Source organism: Lupinus angustifolius, chromosome LG04, assembly GCF_001865875.1.
Source record: "Lupinus angustifolius cultivar Tanjil chromosome LG04, LupAngTanjil_v1.0, whole genome shotgun sequence".
NCBI classification, from domain to species: domain Eukaryota; kingdom Viridiplantae; phylum Streptophyta; class Magnoliopsida; order Fabales; family Fabaceae; genus Lupinus; species Lupinus angustifolius.
The window spans coordinates 7,959,875-7,978,791 of record NC_032012.1 but is presented as its reverse complement, the minus strand read 5'-3'; the positions used below and the strand labels follow the sequence as shown (position 1 = coordinate 7,978,791).

General features: G+C 33.7%; 3 protein-coding genes across 3 annotated transcripts; 2 read left to right on the top strand and 1 right to left on the bottom strand.

Annotated features, from left to right (window-relative positions):
* LOC109345473 (farnesyl pyrophosphate synthase 1) lies at positions 1,036-5,168 on the bottom strand. The gene is made up of 12 exons (XM_019584484.1): positions 5,023-5,168; positions 4,146-4,170; positions 3,829-3,944; positions 3,621-3,707; positions 3,414-3,530; positions 3,245-3,333; positions 2,664-2,715; positions 2,174-2,269; positions 1,981-2,025; positions 1,804-1,893; positions 1,632-1,703; positions 1,036-1,373 (listed from the first exon to the last, which is right to left on the bottom strand). The coding sequence occupies exons 1-12, from the start codon at positions 5,131-5,133 to the stop codon at positions 1,245-1,247; spliced, it is 1,029 nt and encodes a 342-aa protein (XP_019440029.1). The 5' UTR covers positions 5,134-5,168; the 3' UTR covers positions 1,036-1,244.
* Positions 7,008-10,829, top strand: LOC109345474 (phosphoglycolate phosphatase 2). The gene is made up of 10 exons (XM_019584485.1): positions 7,008-7,086; positions 7,172-7,332; positions 7,429-7,500; positions 8,776-8,847; positions 9,204-9,263; positions 9,347-9,399; positions 9,896-9,993; positions 10,085-10,184; positions 10,285-10,388; positions 10,474-10,829. The coding sequence occupies exons 1-10, from the start codon at positions 7,008-7,010 to the stop codon at positions 10,572-10,574; spliced, it is 900 nt and encodes a 299-aa protein (XP_019440030.1). The 3' UTR covers positions 10,575-10,829.
* On the top strand, positions 14,009-18,259 carry LOC109345467 (serine/threonine-protein kinase D6PKL1-like). The gene is made up of 3 exons (XM_019584471.1): positions 14,009-14,261; positions 15,113-16,125; positions 17,175-18,259. The coding sequence occupies exons 2-3, from the start codon at positions 15,146-15,148 to the stop codon at positions 18,055-18,057; spliced, it is 1,863 nt and encodes a 620-aa protein (XP_019440016.1). The 5' UTR covers positions 14,009-14,261; positions 15,113-15,145; the 3' UTR covers positions 18,058-18,259.

Here is an 18,917-nt window from a genome sequence, read left to right as displayed (position 1 = left end):
TTTTTTTTATCTAAATTGTACTTTTTTTTCTCCTTGGTCTGAAAATTCAGTAAAAGTTGTTTTTTTCTTCTCCAAATTATGCTAACGAATTTTTAAAAATACAAAAGCAGTGAATAAAACAAATTATGGAAGCTATGATATACATTTGAATTGTCTTAATTTAGATGGAATTTTCTATCCATATGTTGTCTCTTTTATTTCATGAATGATGTTGTATTGCATGTCACACTTTGATGTTTATCATATCAAGAATTTCAGGAAAGGGGTCCAGTCAACCTTAATTGAAAATGAGTGATTATTGTGAAATTATTATACGTATGAATGTAACATTTGCTTAATGTTTTCGGGATGTGTGATTATATATCCCAACAAGCATAACTCTCAGAAATCGAATTTTTCACCTTTTAATCGATGTCACCTGCTTAATTTGTTGGTTATTTTCTTTGACAATCTTGACTTGCCAATGTCCCTGTCCAAGTCAACATTTGAGTTATGCAACTATAATGATGAAACCACACATGAAGTATCTAATTGTGGAATGTCCTTTAACAACATTGAAATGGCTATTGCCTTCTTTGAAAAGGAGTTTACACCTCCAACTTTGAAAGGATGCACAAAATCAAACTCACTTGAACTATATAGTGATGTTGTGATAGTGTTTTTTTTTTCAACCTCATGTACCCTCCACAAGAAGCAATCAGGTTTGAATTGAAAATATCCACAACAAAATAGAGATAACTTTCTGAGTATAGAATTTAAGACAGGAGATTGAAAATGAGCAAATTTCATATTAAGATCCATTGAAGTATAAAAGTGTAGGTGAGATTTGATCAAATGTATTATGATCTTAGAGAAGCTAAATCTCAATTCTTACCCATGTATCCAAGATGGTCTTTTTCCTTTCTTCCTATTGGTTAATATATGAAATTTGGAGTTTTGGACATTCTGTCCTCAACATGAGCAAAAATCCTTTATATATTTGTTTCACTGGCAAATATTAGTCCCTGAACCCTAAATACTAATAAAGACCCAAAAGATTCCAAGAAAATAGTTACTATAATAGCCAAACAGGTATCACAAGAAAGTTTACAAGATAAAATACAACATCCTATCACCCAAAAGTAATAAGAAAAACAATACAACAAGACCAATATTTGTATATAAAAAAAACAGCTCTAGATAGAAATCAGGGCTCTAGATTCTAAGGAATCTTCAACCATTTTGGTCTTTACCTTAAAGTTACTCTATTTCTGCCTCTTGTAAATTTTACCCAAAAAGGACTTCAATACAGCTTGAACTGCTTTGCTAGGATGAGCTTCAATGGAGGTTACAAGCTTCTCATAGCTCTTGCTCTCATACTCCGCAAATACACCCTATCATTTCCGATAGTCAGTAAATAATCCGAATTAAATTGACAATATTATCATGATGAGTATATGCTTTGTATTTGTTTGCATGATTTTTCTCACAATGTGTGGAAATGTCATTTTATTTTAGCATCTTAATTTTTTTCTCTACTTTTTGTTCCGCTAATAGGCCATCTTGGTATGTTGATATTGCAAAGAATCATCATAAGGGTTGTGTTTTCGAATAAATTATTAATGAGAGCTGGATATAAATGAGCTTCAAACCTGAAGATTAAGCTCGTCATACAGCGCCTTCACTTTAGCAACATTTGCTGGATCAGGTTTCCCATAGTTATCCTGAAAACCACGAAACCAAATGAGTAAGTAACTTATCTGAGTTTAATCATAGGAGAAAGACACTAAAGAAGATATAGGAAACAATAACATGAGTACTTACATATAAAACTTTCTTTTGTTCATCATTGCTAAGTTCCAATGCTTTCACGACCAACCAAGAGCACTTAAAATCTTCAATATCTGTACCTATCTGGTTTCATAGATAACTAGAATGAGATAAAAAACCAAAAGTATGCTTACAGTAAGTCAGTAACCATTATCTACTTAGTATGCTCACCTTTCCAATTGTTTCAGGAGCACCAAAGCAATCCAAATAATCATCCTAAAATGAAAGAGGGAAATCAACAACAAAAGATAGGTTACAGTACAGCTTTTGAAAGAAAAATCAAGCTGATAGTGACATCTAGCATTCTGGAGTCTATGCGGTCCTAAAGAAAGACGAGGAAAAAGCTAAGCGAACAAAAGATTACCTGTACTTGAAAGTATGTTCCCATATCAACAAGAATGTTTTTCACATCAACATGGTTATCAAGATTTTCACCCACCATGAGTAACGCACATGCCACCTATGAAAAGTAGATAATAAGAAGTAAATAACAGATCATATATTCAAGTATCAATCTTCTAAACATAAAGGTGATGATGAGATAGCATTACTGAAGCAGAATCGCATAGAAAGTATACATATAACATCTTTTTAGTTAAGATTCATTAGAAACATATGATACTTGCTATTAAAAGAAAGGAACGATAAAGGGGGGAAATGTGCCTTCAAACTGAAGAACACATTACATGTGTTCCATTAACTCTTTTCTTGTTGCACCAGAAAATATATGATTCTAGCATCATAAAATATAGTGACTAAAGAACTGATTGTCATTAATATCTCACAGAAAAAGGAGAAGGGAAGAAACCTAAATTACAGAGGCAAGACAAAATGTGAGAAGATACTACACTTACTGGGAGGTAAAACGAATAATAAGCGGTCTTGTACTGAACAATACGGCGGTGCCTGAAGGACATGTCAATATGTTAGTTATTGATATTGGTTTCCAAGACCAGAAAAATACAATGAACAAGCAATTGAAGCGGTATATATAAAATTGCATTGAAACTTGGCATATTGCTAGCTAGCTAGAGAGGAAGGAACTGGTGACATACATATTTCACATATATTCTTCAGCATGCCAACCCAAAAAGAACTCGGCATAGTTCATTTGGAAATATCAAGGGGCGCTGACACAAAAAATTGCCGTGATATACCAGAATCACAGGGCATCCCTCATTTTCTGGCATAAAGATTGGCAGGTATGTATCTTATGGGGGAAAACCTAACCCTCTAGTCTCTTCTGATGTTCCAGCAAATTTTTAACATACTGTTGATGATATTGCTATCTAGCAGAAAAAGTTTCTGCACATTTATTGATTTATTATAGTCATATCACATTCACAAATGACCCAGCATTTTATGATTGTCTGAAAAGAGGTTCATCAATAATAGCTTCTGGTAAATTGTTTTCTTTTTCGACCTCAATACTCACAGTGATAATGTGTATTTAGACAGGTCTTTTTCTCCTTCCAGTGTAGTGATCAGATCTATCATCTGCCCTGAAGCAGTCTGAAACTCAACCTAATAAATACAACATGGTCAAGTTTTAGCATATTAGCAAGATGAAATCCACTTAATTCAAACCTTGATATTTGTACAACCTCATTAAACAGATCAAGAAGATCAGCATAATATGGCTTTCCCCTGAAGTGTTTCTTAAGGATACGAGGAATATGGTTTCGTAGCAGCACCCCGTCATTTGCTGCAATCATTCCAACCTTCATCATACAGTAGGTAGAGGTTATTTATTTGATCACAGCAGCATTAAAATGATAAGATGATGACACGTGTTTACTTCTGCTTCATACCTTGGGCACTCTAAACCAGCATGGCTGACCACGCCGTGTGTGAGAGTTATCCATAATGTCATCAAGAACTAGGAAATATGCCTGAAGCTGTAAAGTTCATCAACAGAAGATTGTAAAATTCCTCAATAACAACACAGCAAACTTTTGAAGTGAATAGAACTAGTCTCATCCTTCAAATTAGAAAGGTTAAGGCTTTTTATTGGCATACCCATTCAATACACCAACCAAGAGCACTAGCAAGAAAAATTTCATCATCATTTAATTCATGTCCATCTTTCAACAATCTGTAGCTGTCAATAACTGACAGTCCACGGTTTAGCTTTCCTGCAATGGAAGTTATAATCCATCTTTTAGTCAATAAGCTTTATCTCTTTTTTTAATAGAAAGCTTTGTCTCTTTTTAAAATGCTTTCTGAATAACTCTCCTTGCTTTCCTAGAGAGGAGTATTTAGAACTTAGAATAAGATTGAATACATAACACGGTAAGTGACAGAACACAAGCTTAAAATAAATTCTCAAGCCCCACCTCCAGGCACATTGTAGTCCAGCATCTGTAATAAGATATACAAAACAAAGTAAGTGGCAGAACAAAATACATGTGTATAGTCCAATGAAATGACAACCAGATGTGCATGACTTCATGTGTGCAGTGCAGACAAGTGCACACATGTGCAATGCACACACCTCAGGAAAGTGGTAGTAATGTGATTAATAACTCATGAGAATAAAAATGAGCATTGAAGATCAGAAGTTCAGAACTGTGTGAAAGTTTCCACAAGAAACAAAACTATTTGTTGAGCATGCTGCGTAGATTGCACAAAACTTTACTCAATAGTTGGAATAAGTTTTGATCAGTAGTGCAAAAAAGTTACGGGTCAATATTTTCGCAGACTCACTGTACATCGGTTTCCTTTCAAAGTCCCTAACATAATTTAGATAGGATGCTTAAATTCAGAACAAATGCCAGATGAGCCCTCGAATAACTAAACATAAATTTAATTATTATATTTCAGTGATTATTACAAATTAAACATTGTCTTTGCAAGGGTAAAGATAAGAATTTCACACTGCAGCAATATCATGGGCCTATTTGTTTAAGCGTTTTTTTGACTTGAAAACAAAAATCACTTCGGAGATTGACATGCTTGTTTGATTGACCTTTTACAAAAAAAAATGATTACCTGAATAAAAATAAAGAAAATAAAAACTGGAATTAAGGTTTCAGGAAAAGGTGGATTTTTCAGTTTTGAAAGTACGAGAGTTACATGATTCTGTCATGACTTATGATGCATACAGAATGACATAAACATTGAGAGATGAGAATGAAACAATATATGATTTTGTTTATACAAACACATAGAGAGCATTGATGAAAAGTTAAAAGAGAAATGAGGAATGGATACCCGATCGAGCCATTGACGAGAATCAAGGGAGAATTCAAAAGCTGGATCATGAAGGAGCTCAGATTTGAGAACGGAATAGACATTCAAGAAAGTAGACCTGAGATCTGCCATTGATATAAAAATGCGCAGAGAAAGAGAGAGAGATGAGAATGAACGTTAACAACACAAACAAATATGGTTCTTTATGTATTATATATATATAGAGAGAGAGAGGGGGGAAAGAGAATGAAGGGTACAGGAGGGATATCTGCTTACTACTACTCTCTCTCTCTCTACAAGGACCCCAACATTATTTTTGTCTTTCACACTAGTATTTTTTTTTGTTTCCAACATGTATTGTCGCACCGGAGTCGATCCGATCTGAGTCGGGACCATCCACAGATACGTGAGACTAACTCTCTTAGCTGCATTTTGTCTTTATCACTCGGGTATTTGATATGATTAATAACATACATATTACTCGTGCACTTGTATATTATTAATCCCATTATTTGCCTATTAAGATAGATAAGAAAAAAATGACAATTTCAATTTTATAATGAAAATAGAAACTAGAATATGCTACTATGTGATTTTTTAAAAAAAATATATAGAAAATGATGGTTTTTTCAATTTCAAATTTGATCTTTTTAATGAAAATAGAGAAATCAAAACGTGATACGAGTCTTTTTTATTAAAATATTTAAAATATATAAAAAAAACTTCAATTTCAAACTTGATTTTTTTAATTATTATTATATTCCTTGCATTTTAGATTTTTTTATTAATTATAACAGATATATTATTGTATGACATGAGGAAATGGAATAGTATTTGAAATTCAAGTTATATTTGAACAATTGTCACACATATAGACTTTGTAGAAGAAAATGAGATGAAAGAAGATAAAAAGAAAGAGTATGAGAAGAAAGAAAGAAATGAGAAAATGAGTTTACTGTAAGAGTTGTTTGGTAGGAAATAAATATAAAAGAATTAGAAAGGAGATAAAATGTATTTTTACGAAAAAAACAATTTTACCCTTCAAATAATAATGAGTATATGATAAAGTTGAGGGTATTGTTGTAAATGCCAAAAAAACCTTTTTCATTGACCATTTTTTCTCACATTAGAGAAGAAACTAAAAGTTGGTGGGTCTCACCACTTTTATTTTCTTTCTCTCCATATTCTCTCCTACCAAGTGAGGGAAAGTTACTTAATTTGAATTGTACAATCCACAAAACCAACACCAATATTTAAAAAACCACGACATACAAATAAATAAAAGTTACTTAATTTGAATTGTACAATCCACAAAATAAATAGTACATAAATTATACAATGAGCAATCCAAGGAAAAAAAAACAATGCTAATTTGATGAAAGTGTTGTTGAAATTTGATGGGTAAAATGTAAAATGAAATTTCAAATTGATTAGGAAAAATAAGCAACCAAGCAAAAAACTGTTTTTCATGAATAAAATATGAGTTTATATGTATCTTTTAATCGACTAAAGATGAGTTTATAATTTAAGCGAGTTATCAAACTTACTTGTATTGCAACTTTGAGCTCATTTTAAAAAAACAAGTAAAAATTACAAATTTTCATCTATACAAAATAAATACATATTGTACATATAATTTCCACAAGTTTGGACCAAAGTTAAAGAGCCATGTTCACTTTCCATGTTAGTTGAGAAAGATATGACACGAGAAACAAAAGTTATGAACAATTCATCCCTATAGTGTCAAATATAACATTCTAAACTTGACATGTAACCCCTTTCTAGTACCCATAACCTTAGAGATAGGCTTTGTTGTTTGTGGTCATATATGTATAATGAATATTTAATCATATGTAACAAAATTTTAAGAATTTAATACATGTGAATAAAGTATCTTCTTGTATAAATTTTCGGGAAAAAAAACTTATCTTTCTTTATGCTTATAATCTCAACTTAATTTCGTTTTATAAAGGAAAAAAGTTGTAAGCAGAGTGAGTAGCTGCAACATGAGTTCGCAACCTCTCTCTGCTCATAATTTCAAACAACTTTTCCATTCTGTTGAAGCTTTTCTCTTCGATTGTGATGGTACGTAACTATTTACTTCAAAATTCTCATTTTATTATCATCATCTTCAATTCAATCAACTTTTCTACATGAAATTGATTCATAGGTGTGATTTGGAAGGGTGATGAACTTATTGAAGGTGTTTCCCAAACTCTTCAAATGCTTCGTTCTAATGGTAAGAAACTCGTCTTTGTTACCAACAATTCCTCCAAGTCTAGGGCTCAATACGCTCTCAAGTTCCAATCTTTAGGAATCCCTGTTTCACAGGTCAATAACCTCAATTTCAATTTGCTTTTCTATTCTTTTTATTTTTTACTTTGTGAATTATATATATATATATATACCCTTTTGTGTTATTTGCAGGATGAGATATTCTCTTCATCTTTTGCAGCTGCTATGTACTTGAAAGTGAACAATTTTCCACCACAAAACAAGGTACTTGATTTTATGTCAAAATGCCCTGTAACTAAATGATCTAATGTATATGATTGTTGGGAAATAGGAGTCTAATACAACCCAATTGTGATGGACGCCTTTTATAGATGTGAGCGGAAGAGTGCACAAAATTAGTGAAGAAGAATAGAAAATAGAGCATGTTGATAGGACTTGGAAATCGAGGCTCACTTGTCATTATTTGTGTCAAAGGAAATAATTAAATAAAGCGGACATCGAATTTAACATGGTAAACTCCGTTTAACAATGAGGGAAAAATCGTGAGACAATATCCAAAAATAATCTACTATATCAAAGGGATTGCTGAATGAATAGATTCTATAAGGTAAAAATTACAATCCCGTTACCCCATTGAATGATTAAAATTACAATCCCGTTACTTTTATATGCTGCTACAATCTATAGATTCTATAAGGTAAACTGTCTAATGTGTTTCATGCATGTTTCATGAATCATGAGTGAGTGGAAGTAGTTAGTCCACTTAGTTGTGCTCTATTCTTACAGAATTCAATAGACAATGATGGATTGCTGAATGAATATTTTTATGGTACTTTTTCCTTAATTCAATAGTAATCTCAACTATTGATTAAGAGTACTATCCTCCTTCAACTTATATTCTTTTATGCTTTCTACTCATATGTGATGATATATATATATATATAGAGATATAGATATATGTTGATATTAGCTGTACTAACAATACTATAAATCTCATTTTTCTTCTCTTAGAGTGTCCTATCTGTTAATTGCTGAAGCTTATAGGTTGATTTCAATTTCAAAGAATAATTTCATATGTATTTCTACATGTATAATTTGTTATATTATCCTCCAGTTTTTATTATTTTCATTGTATATACCATTTACAATCTCGTGCAAAGCACAAGTGATTACACTAGTGATTAGTAAACGTCGAATCAGTATATAATGTCTGCTATATTAGTCCTTGAAATTGAATGATAACAGTTATGTTTTGAAGTCTCTAAAAGTTCCTTTTGTCATTCAAAGTAATCCATCGTGCTCATCATTTGAGGACATATTTGAATAACATAATACACATTCAAGGTTGGAAATAATTTCCATCATTCAGAGACTAGTAAGAAGGACATTGTGTTAAGATCTAATTTGACCATTTACTCATTATCATATTGGACATGATAAATGTTATGCTGTGTCATGACTTGGTCATTACATTTTTAGTTGCCAGTGGTCTAATTTTCAATTTCCTTTTGTACTTATGTTCTTCTTCTCAATGTTCAGGTTTATGTAATTGGTGGGGAAGGTATATTGGAGGAGTTGCAACTTGCTGGCTTCACAGGTGTGGGTGGTCCAGTAAGTTTTTTCCTCCTTTTCTTCATTCTTAATTGAAATTGTTGTTCATATTGTCCACTGAGCTATATGGGAGCCTTGTCCTATTGTCTATCAAATTAGATTTTCAGGTTTGTTATCTTTTGCTAGCAAATTTTGTTGTTTTGATGATTATTCACCTTCATTGAGTAGGAATCATTTTGGGGTTAGCATCATGTTTCCGTGCATGTCTTGTTTCAAAGGAAACCCTTACACTAACAGTTTAACTCAAGTCATAACTCATTTTCTTAATGGCCATGCATGTTCCACACAACACAGATGGATTAGAATTACAAGATTGTCACTGGAGTTATCCTAACATAAACGTCCAACGATTGCAGGGAGATGCGAATAAAACAATAGACTTCAAGCAGAACAAGTTTTTTGAACATGATAAGAGTGTAATTAACCTTGTCCATTGTTACTTTGAGTATCTTCATTGAGATCAGTGCCTTGAAGTTAACTGATGAGGTCACTCTCGCAGGTTGGAGCTGTAGTGGTTGGTCTAGATCCAAACATTAACTATTATAAACTTCAGTAAGAAAATCCTTTCCCTTATGCTTTTCTTCAGCACTTTACCTTCTGCTTTATGTTGCTGCAGACTTGTGCCTCCAAATTTCAAGTTCAAAACCTTCAATGATTTATAAATATATGGAGTCCAAAAGAGTATTGATACTAAAGAAAATATATTCCAGTAGCTAGCATGATCTGAAGTATCCATATTGTATATTATTTCGAGCAAGCTGAGAAAATGATCATAGTTTGGTCTCATATGTCCGTCAACGTATAAATCTTCTTTCAAGTATTTGTTTCCATATATATTCTTATGGAATACTCTAGTGAATAGTCAAATGTTCCCCCATTGTTACACAATAGGTGGATATGAACTATGAAGAGTCATATATTTATATAAGCCAACATCCTCTCGAATTATAGTGAAGACAAATAGCTGTTTTGATAATTCCATCCACATTTATGCAATTACTTGCTTTCACTTGTTTGACATGATGCTATTTTAAATTCCATCTAATAGGTATGGAACCCTTTGCATACGGGAAAATCCAGGATGCCTTTTCATTGCCACCAACCGTGACTCAGTTGGAAATATGACTTCTTTGCAAGAATGGCCTGGTCCTTTCTACAATTCCATTCTATTCTTAAACAGTTAAATCACATGCAACATGATTGTATAGCCTTATAATGAATAAAATCCGGTTTTCAGGCGCGGGGTGTATGGTTGCTGCCATATGTGGGTCAACCCAAAAGGAGCCTATTGTAGTTGGGAAACCATCAACTTTCATGATGGACTTTTTACTTAAGAAGTAAGAGAATTAAATGGATAAATATTTTTATTTTCTCTGCAACGACTTTTGAGTTTTATTTTATATTTATTCTCAGTATATAACTCAATCTTTTAAGCAGATTCAATGTGAGTTGCTCCAAGATGTGCATGGTGGGTGATAGACTAGATACTGATATATTGTTTGGACAGAATGCTGGCTGCAAAACTCTTCTTGTATTTTCAGGTAAAGGTCTTTTATTCCACTGTTTACCTTATCTTACTACACAGGTCATTCATAAGATGTTGAGATTACTTTGATGTGTGAACAGGTGTTACAACTCAGTCAGCTCTAGAAGACCCTTCTAATAATATTCAACCAGACTACTATACAAGCAAAATTTCTGATATTCTTGACTTAACAGAAGCATAAATTTGGTAACTTCCCAATTCAGACATTCCTTTCAGGCCCATTGAGACTATAATAGTTGTTCTCCAATGTGGACTACAATCATTTTTATAGGATGTTGTAATGTTTTTACAAAAACTTGCATTCCATAAAATTACTCTGTAGTTGGAGTTTTCTGTAACATTAGTCATAAGGAGGATTGAAGTTATTCTTTCTACCATTCCATGATGGTACCACTATTACATAAAGGAGGCAATGTAAGTTGTGTTGTTAGCTTAAAGAATTGCTTACAATACATGGACCAGTTTCTGTGTGATATAGGCCCAATATACAATTGGATGCTGTGATTAGTCTCTGGTTAAAGACTCTTACAATTTTCTCATAATTTGTCCCAATTGAGGAATATTCTCATGATATAATAACTAATTTTCATATGGTTTGTACAATACAATTAATTACCTAGTTGACATGGTGTCACCATATTGTACATAGTAAAAAATAATTAGCTTATTGATATTTGATAACTAAACATTGCAAAACCTGCATGAATCTTCTATTACTCCCTAGCTGTTAAAATCACATAATTTCAATGTAGTAATCCACATCAAAGTTGGTTCAAAATTTCTTTTTTCTTCCTTACCAGACAGTTTACAAGTCAAATAGGATGGAGATAATGATAAGTGTGAGAAAAAGGACATCAAAGAATAAAGGTATGGACTATGTAGCCATGCCAAATCTATGACTTGTTCCTTGTTCACAATCAAAATTTTATTCAACCACTTTTACCAAAGCCAAAAAATTTACACTTTCTTTAGTGGTACTATGGTAAAGATTTTGACATAAAAAGAAGCTAAAAAGTGAAGCAAAAGTGAAGCTAGAAGCCAAATCTCACATCAAAGCTTTCTCAAAAGCTTTTTTTCCCCTGCTAGGTGAGGTTATCAACCTCTGAAGCTTCAGACTCTCCCTCTTGAAGGAATATATTCCCTTGTACCAGTAAAACAAAAACAGATTCAAATTTTGTAGAGACCCAAAGTGAGCAACAAAATATAAATTTATGTAAATAATGTTTAGGGTAAGGGTTGCTTGCCGTATGACATAGAAATACGAGTTCAAATCCTGAAAACATCATTTTTACTTATAAAAATAAACTATGTATATATACTCTTCACATACCTCACTAAGTGGAAGTCTCATATACCGAGTTATACCATTTTTTAATGTTTAGGGACCAGAGCCTCACACGTCAAAATATAATTTCACTGCTTCTAACTACTATTGGTTGTTGTGATATTTATATCATGAATATTTAATCATATAGTAACAGTAGTAGTGAGTTTAATATGAAAGAATGGGAGAGGACCACTGCATAAAACTGCTAGTTTTGATTCCAAAAAACAATTAGAGATGCATGTGGGTATGAGTGTAATTAAGTAGCTCAAACCTCTATGCATGAAACTGTGTAGATCTACTTTCCTCTTATCTTAATACACATAATTTGCCCTTTGAATTCTTTAAGCCTTTGTTTACTGTTCCTATATCGTTGAATGTGCTTCATTGTCTCAAGTGATAAGTGGCATCATATGCAAAAGCTTGCAAGCTCAACTTGCATGAGTTTAGAAGGCCACAATATTATTCTTAAAAGCTCAAAAAGGGTTTTTTTTATCACTTATTATTATTAATTAGCATGATGTCTCTCATGCATTGTACCAAAACTTTAAAATCTGTGTCCTTTTTCTAAGATTGTGGTCCATTTTCTTAAGGGCTGATTATCAATTCTCATCATTTGACAGATATCCTAGGTGTTTAATTTATATATGTAGGTTCAAGACACACAAGTCATAAATCATAATAATCCTTGTATCATGAAAATAAGTTATCTCCTTCGGCCAGTAAAAGTATGACATATCTACTGTTTTGTTTAGTTTTAGAAATATTTTTATAAAAAATGATTAAACATGACACCTGTTATGATTTTAGTGGCCGTAGGAAATAATTTATCTTCTAATATCAGGAGATATTTTATTCTCAAAAGTTAAATTAATAATGTTCTCTCTTATTGGACAGATAATTGAAGTTCCCCACCCCTTTTAAATTAAGATGTTACTTTTAAAGTCAAAATGATTCTTACTACAAAATTCACTATATTCACAAATAAATCATTATAATAAAATTCTTGTTAAGCTTGTATTATTACATTCTTGAATAATAGGTTATAGATAAGTTATTATAGCTTAATAATATAACTTTGAATGTGAAATAGATAAAGGAATACCAATAAAAAATTAAAAGTAAAATATAAATACCAAACAGATTAGTGCCACTTTTAAAAGAAATAATTCTCAAAGTATTGAGAAAAAACTCATTATACAAAAGCAAAAGGTATTTTTGTATTTTTTTAGTATTACCAATGATATCTTCTCACATTTTTTGGTAAGAAACTAATACATTTTGGGGTTCGTAGCTGCCCTTCCAATAAGTGTCACTCTCAAGAATCGAACCTTTGATCTTGAGGATCCAGTAAAACCTTACATTACTAGATCGTGTTAGTAGAATGTACTTTTGTATTTGATAAAAGATAACTTAGTTTGGTTCTACTCACTCTCAAGACATCAAATGCATGAAACCCAGGAAAAAAGGCAAAGAAAAATGTTATCATCCTTCAACATTTTCTGATAATGAAAAGAGGCTGTATATAAAATGATAAATTTGACCCAAAAAAACTTTCCTTTGTATTTGAAAAGGGTGGGGGCCTATAAAGAGAAGAAAACAACTAGATAAACAAAGTGTCAATTTTAGAGGACAAAAGAAGAGTGAAGTGGCCAACTTTAATTGCTTTTAGTTTTGGGACCAAAGTTGAGTACTATATTTCTGAGTCAAATCCAAAACCACTAGTCCTAATGTTAATCCTTTAAGTTGAAGGTCACAACCCTTCATTTCATTGCTCCATGTGGCTATTGCTACATGACCCTAGACAATGACAAGAAGCAAGAAAGTTGTCCATAACACATGAGCAATCAAACAAAACTTTTTTGTAAAATAAAGTCATAATCCAAAGTTGATTTATTGTCGTTTATAAGACACTTGGATTCTGAATTAGGTATTAGCTAGTATGATTAGTTGTTCATATGACAAACATAATCCAAAGTCATAATCCAAAGTTGTAAAAAAATGTGATTGTGGAATATGTTAGGGTTAGTTATGTGGATACTTTCTAGAACCAAGATTAAGAATTTGGGATGGATTACAATTGAGATAGTTTTCACTTTTCACCATGTACCAAAAACAATAATATTCACCTGTTGCTTTTTATTATCAAAAAAGCAATTATCAACATTACTTATTTTCTAAAAAAAGTCGATAAATAAAAACAAATCTGATTTTGTAAGATACACTTAAAAGGAATTAGGTAGTATTTTCTATTTTCATTCAAGAAAATTAGAAAAACTGCTTTTACCTTTGACTCCTCTCTCTCTCTCTCTTCATTTCTCTCTCTTCATCTCTCTCTCTCTGCATAGTCCAACACCACAAGCAGAGGCATAGTCACTGTAACTCTCTCCTTCTCTCTCTCTCTCTCTCTCTCTCTCTCTCTCACAGTCCAAACCACCATATACCATTACCAGGATCTCTCTATCTGCAGTGCTTCTCTCTCTCTCTCTCTCTCTCTCTCTCTCTCTCTCCTTGAGTTGTGGAACTGATCATTCTTCAAATTAGGTATATTTTGGGTTCATCTTACTTTCTCTTTTAAGCTTTTACATTTCTTCTAATGCCTCCTTAACCTTCCAAGTTTTAATTTTTCGCATCTGGGTCTCTATCTTCTTTTTGATCTGCTTTAGATTCAACTCATAACCATAATTCCTTCATCAAGATTCATTTTTTGTTCAATTCAATCATCACCACTTTCATGTACCTTGTTACCATATTTTTTTTCCATTTCATATCCCCAAATTGCCCTTGTCTCTCTTCAACACCTGCATTTTTTACTCATACCATGGTCTTCTATTGGTCCTCCAAGTCCAACCCCTTTTTTCTGTTTTGTGAAATTTAATTAATTTTTGTTGATTTTTTTAATTTAAAGAGAGAAAAAATTGATTTTTATGTTGCTGGTTACTCATCACTGTTGAGCTTTACTATTTTGATCATGGTATACATGCAAATCCACTTTTTAGGGATATATGTTACTTCATTTACTAACTGGGCCTTAGGTTCTGTTACTTTTGTTGTTCATGAATTTTAATGTGTGGATTTCACTATGAAGGAGTCTAAGGTCTTGGTTATAGCTATTTTTCTTATTATACTTTAACTATGTTAGGATGCACATGTGTTCATTTTTATGTATTAGTGGTAGGAACTGTTTCATTGATTACTGGATCTTTTGCCTCTTGTTGAATATGAGCTTATTGTTTTATATTTGACAATTTTACGGATGCTCAAGTTTTTCTCCTTTAATAGATTGGTAGATTACTTTCGACTCACATATTTTCTTAAACAAAGCATGTTTTTTATGTTGTATAGTGTAGTGAAATTGATGACAAGTTCTTTGTTGATGTTGATGCATTTGATAGGTTGTTTCTTATTTTTGAAGACATAATAAATGGATGCTCAGCCATGGATTTTTCCAATCTGATCTCAATTTAAACTCTTTAGCATATCCGATGGACTCGAAGACTAGTGCTAGAGCTCTTCCAAAACAGCAGCAGAAGACGGCTGGGATTGAACCCCTTGAGGCAAAAGGCATCAGGCATCCTTCAGTGCTGGTTTTGAAGGCAGGTAGACCTGAGCCCGATGCCTGTGAAGATAAATCGAAGACTGTGCAAAATTCGTCAAGGCAGAATACTGTGGAAATTCCTGACATCAACAAGTTAGAAATTTCAGCCCAAAAGGGGTCTGCTTCCTCATCCGTCCTCGACAAAGAAGTGGTTCGAACTGTCATCGAGAACACAGGCTCACAGGAAAAATCTATTGACCAGGACAAAAAGACACTGGGATATGGAAGCGTGAAGAATAGTTCTGTTTCCGCTAAAGTTAGTGATGGGGCCAGCAGTCTTGCAAAGACAAGTGGAAGTGCTAAGATCAGTGACCGAGCTGATTTTGTTGAGAGTGGCAAGAGCAGTATTTGCAGAGGAAGTACAAGCAGTGATGTGAGTGATGAGAGTACATGTAGTAGCTTTAGTAGCAGCATAAACAAGCCTCACAAGGCAAATGACATGAGATGGGAAGCTATCCAAGTTGTTCGAACAAGAGATGGGATGCTGGGTTTAGGTCACTTTAGACTGCTGAAGAGGTTGGGCTGTGGAGATATCGGCAGTGTATATCTCTCTGAGTTGAGTGGAACTAAATGTTACTTTGCAATAAAGGTGATGGACAAAGGGTCCCTAGCAAGTCGCAAAAAGCTACTTCGTGCTCAGACAGAAAGAGAAATTCTGCAGTTACTTGACCACCCCTTTCTTCCAACTTTGTATACCCATTTTGAGACAGAGAAATTCTCATGCTTGGTAATGGAATTCTGCCCTGGTGGAGACCTCCATACTCTTAGGCAGAAGCAATCAGGGAAGCATTTTCCCGAGCAGGCAGTGAAGTATGTCTGAATTAAAACTCAACTTTAGTTCATTCATGCTGGTTATTATTATATTTCTGTGATTTTCCCTCATTAGTACTCCCCTCCCTTGATTTACATCAGTTCCAATTTAATTCTCTGTCACATGAAAGTAAGTGATTCTACAGTTTAAATTTTCGAAGTTTCATATATTGCTTAAAAAAGTGTTTTTGAATTTATTGCGGCATGATGCAGCCACATTATTTTGATTCATTGTCTCACCGCAATTGTAGGGTGATGCGATTGCGACGGTTACCGCAACCGCAATATTGCACCCGCATCAGGTGATGCGGTCCACAATTTGATACAATGAAATAGAATATCTAAAAAAATGTTGCAATGTACCCTGCATATCCTATAATGATATTTGGAAAAATTCTATATTGGATTCATGTACACTCGGTGGAAATCTTCGATCTAGAGATGTTTGAGAACTTAGTTATCTGGCTTTCATCATTAACTGCTCTAATTGCTGTATTTTATCAAAATAACTGGATTCTAATGCTTGGATTACTTCATGCAGATCTTGTTTACAATTATGCAGACATCTAAAACTAATTAGTAATTACTTAATCATATATAATGAACATTGACTTTTAAGCCTGGGATCCTCCCATGTCATTCATGCATGAAGAGTTCAGGTGAAGCTTAGACATGGGCTTCTTTTATCCGGTTTGCATTTGTGCATGTCTAACTATTCATTTGTTAATCATGCCTCTGGTTGCTTATTTGTGGAAAGATAGGTCAAGTGGAATCCTTCATTGTCATTAGTATTGAAACAGCTCTAGAGTAGCTGTTGTTTCTTTTATTGATATAATTCCCTCAGTGCAGACGACTTTTGATCAAGCACAAATTCCTCAAACTCTTCTATTTCTGATAAAATCTGTCAGCTGGAGTTAGATGTCTGATACTCCTTAAGCCCAGTCATGATTTCTTTTCGCGTTTTTTCATTTCTTTGGATTTTCCATAATTTTATCATGATGTTAATTCGGTTTGATAGTAACAACCGCTAATTTACTTGTAATTTGCAGGTTTTATGTGGCAGAGGTCCTACTGGCTATGGAGTACCTCCACATGCTTGGAATTGTCTACCGTGATCTGAAGCCCGAAAATGTCCTTGTTAGAGATGATGGACATATTATGCTCTCTGACTTTGACCTTTCCCTCCGTTGTGCGGTTAGCCCAACCCTGGTAAAAAGCACAGCCATGGATTCAGAGACTTTAAGAAAGAATACAGCATATTGTGCCCAGCCTGCATGTATTCAGCCACCTTCCTGTATCCAGCCATCGTGTGTTGCTCCTACCACATGCTTTTCACCACGTCTCTTCTCTAGCAAATCAAAGAAAGACCGCAAGCCCAAAAATGAAATCGGCAACCAAGTGAGTCCATTACCTGAGCTCGTCGCTGAGCCTACCGATGCTCGGTCAATGTCATTTGTTGGAACTCATGAATACTTGGCACCTGAGATCATTAAGGGTGAAGGTCATGGGAGTGCAGTTGATTGGTGGACGTTTGGAATCTTTCTATATGAGCTGTTGTTCGGTAAGACTCCTTTTAAAGGATCTGGAAACCGAGCAACGTTGTTCAATGTTGTAGGTCAGCCGCTGCGATTTCCAGAAGCACCTGTTGTCAGTTTTGCAGCAAGGGATCTTATAAGGGGGTTGCTTGTAAAGGAACCTCAGCACAGATTGGCATATAAAAGAGGTGCTACTGAAATTAAGCAACATCCCTTTTTTGAAGGTGTGAATTGGGCATTGATCCGTTGTGCTACGCCACCCGAGATCCCAAAGCATGTAGAGTTTGAGAAGATACCTTCCGCAGCATCACCAGCTGTTGAAAAAGCTGTTAATCCTAAGTCGATAGCTAAGAATCAGAAAGGTTCTGATAATTATCTGGAGTTTGATTTCTTCTAGTGATAGATAATATTGATTGAAATGCAAATGGTTTCTATTAGTGGGAAGGAACTGTTTTTTCAATGTTTGAGGAACAGATATGATGAGGAATTGTATGGTTGTTTTTGTTGCCTTTCAAATTTGTTGTATTGCATAGTTTAATGCATGGCTTCTCTGTCATCTATCTCAAAGGCTTAAAAGAACATTTTTCCAATGCATTAGGAATTTGAGTTGGCTAATGGTGGTGATGATGCTCTTAAGGACTCAGTGATAAGTATGAAATTTTGGAAACTGAAGCACATGTGCATCCAGCATAGTACACTGTCTGTAGACTTAAGAATCAACAAATTTGAATATTTTTATTTTCTTTGATGGCACTGTCATCATGTCATGATTAAAAAACACAATTACCTATGCCAGTATTTCTCTGGTAACATGCATGATGACACTGCCATGCTCTTAAACAAAAGAGTACACTAAGTCCAAAATCAACTAAAAATGCAAAATGGTTAGTTTTGTCTTTTTCATGATGGCAAAATGGTTAATGATATTCCTCTTTCCATGAGCATTGCCCTTGAAAGCTGGGTTACTTATGGTTTGCATGAGTTGCATCAGAGTGGTGGACCTGGTTTCTACAATGTGACAAGTAATAGTTGTTGCACACCTGGAATGTTATACTTAGTTGAACATTTTGTGTCCTCTCTTCACAAAAAAAGAAAAGTTCCAACTAGAGACTAATGCAATGCAACAAGGCATTGCAACCTTAATTAGCACATTTTTTTACAGTAAAGGTCTCAACCCAAATAAGACATTCCCCAATGAGAGTAGATTTTAAGATAAGTGGACATTCAGTTTAAGAATAATGTCATTACAAGCATTAT

Excerpts from the sequence above, each read along its gene's own strand:
- LOC109345467 (XM_019584471.1), top strand. The coding sequence starts at position 15,146 with ATGCTCAGCCATGGATTTTTCCAATCTGATCTCAATTTAAACTCTTTA. Across the intron at positions 16,126-17,174 it reads TTTCCCGAGCAGGCAGTGAA|GTTTTATGTGGCAGAGGTCC; the intron begins GTATGTCTGAAT and ends TGTAATTTGCAG.
- LOC109345474 (XM_019584485.1), top strand. The coding sequence starts at position 7,008 with ATGAGTTCGCAACCTCTCTCTGCTCATAATTTCAAACAACTTTTCCAT. Across the intron at positions 7,501-8,775 it reads ATTTTCCACCACAAAACAAG|GTTTATGTAATTGGTGGGGA; the intron begins GTACTTGATTTT and ends CTCAATGTTCAG. Across the intron at positions 9,994-10,084 it reads TTCTTTGCAAGAATGGCCTG|GCGCGGGGTGTATGGTTGCT; the intron begins GTCCTTTCTACA and ends TCCGGTTTTCAG.
- LOC109345473 (XM_019584484.1), bottom strand. The coding sequence starts at position 5,133 with ATGGCAGATCTCAGGTCTACTTTCTTGAATGTCTATTCCGTTCTCAAA. Across the intron at positions 3,334-3,413 it reads TTCTTGATCTGTTTAATGAG|GTTGAGTTTCAGACTGCTTC; the intron begins GTTGTACAAATA and ends TGTATTTATTAG. Across the intron at positions 2,270-2,663 it reads ATTATTCGTTTTACCTCCCA|GTGGCATGTGCGTTACTCAT; the intron begins GTAAGTGTAGTA and ends TACTTTTCATAG.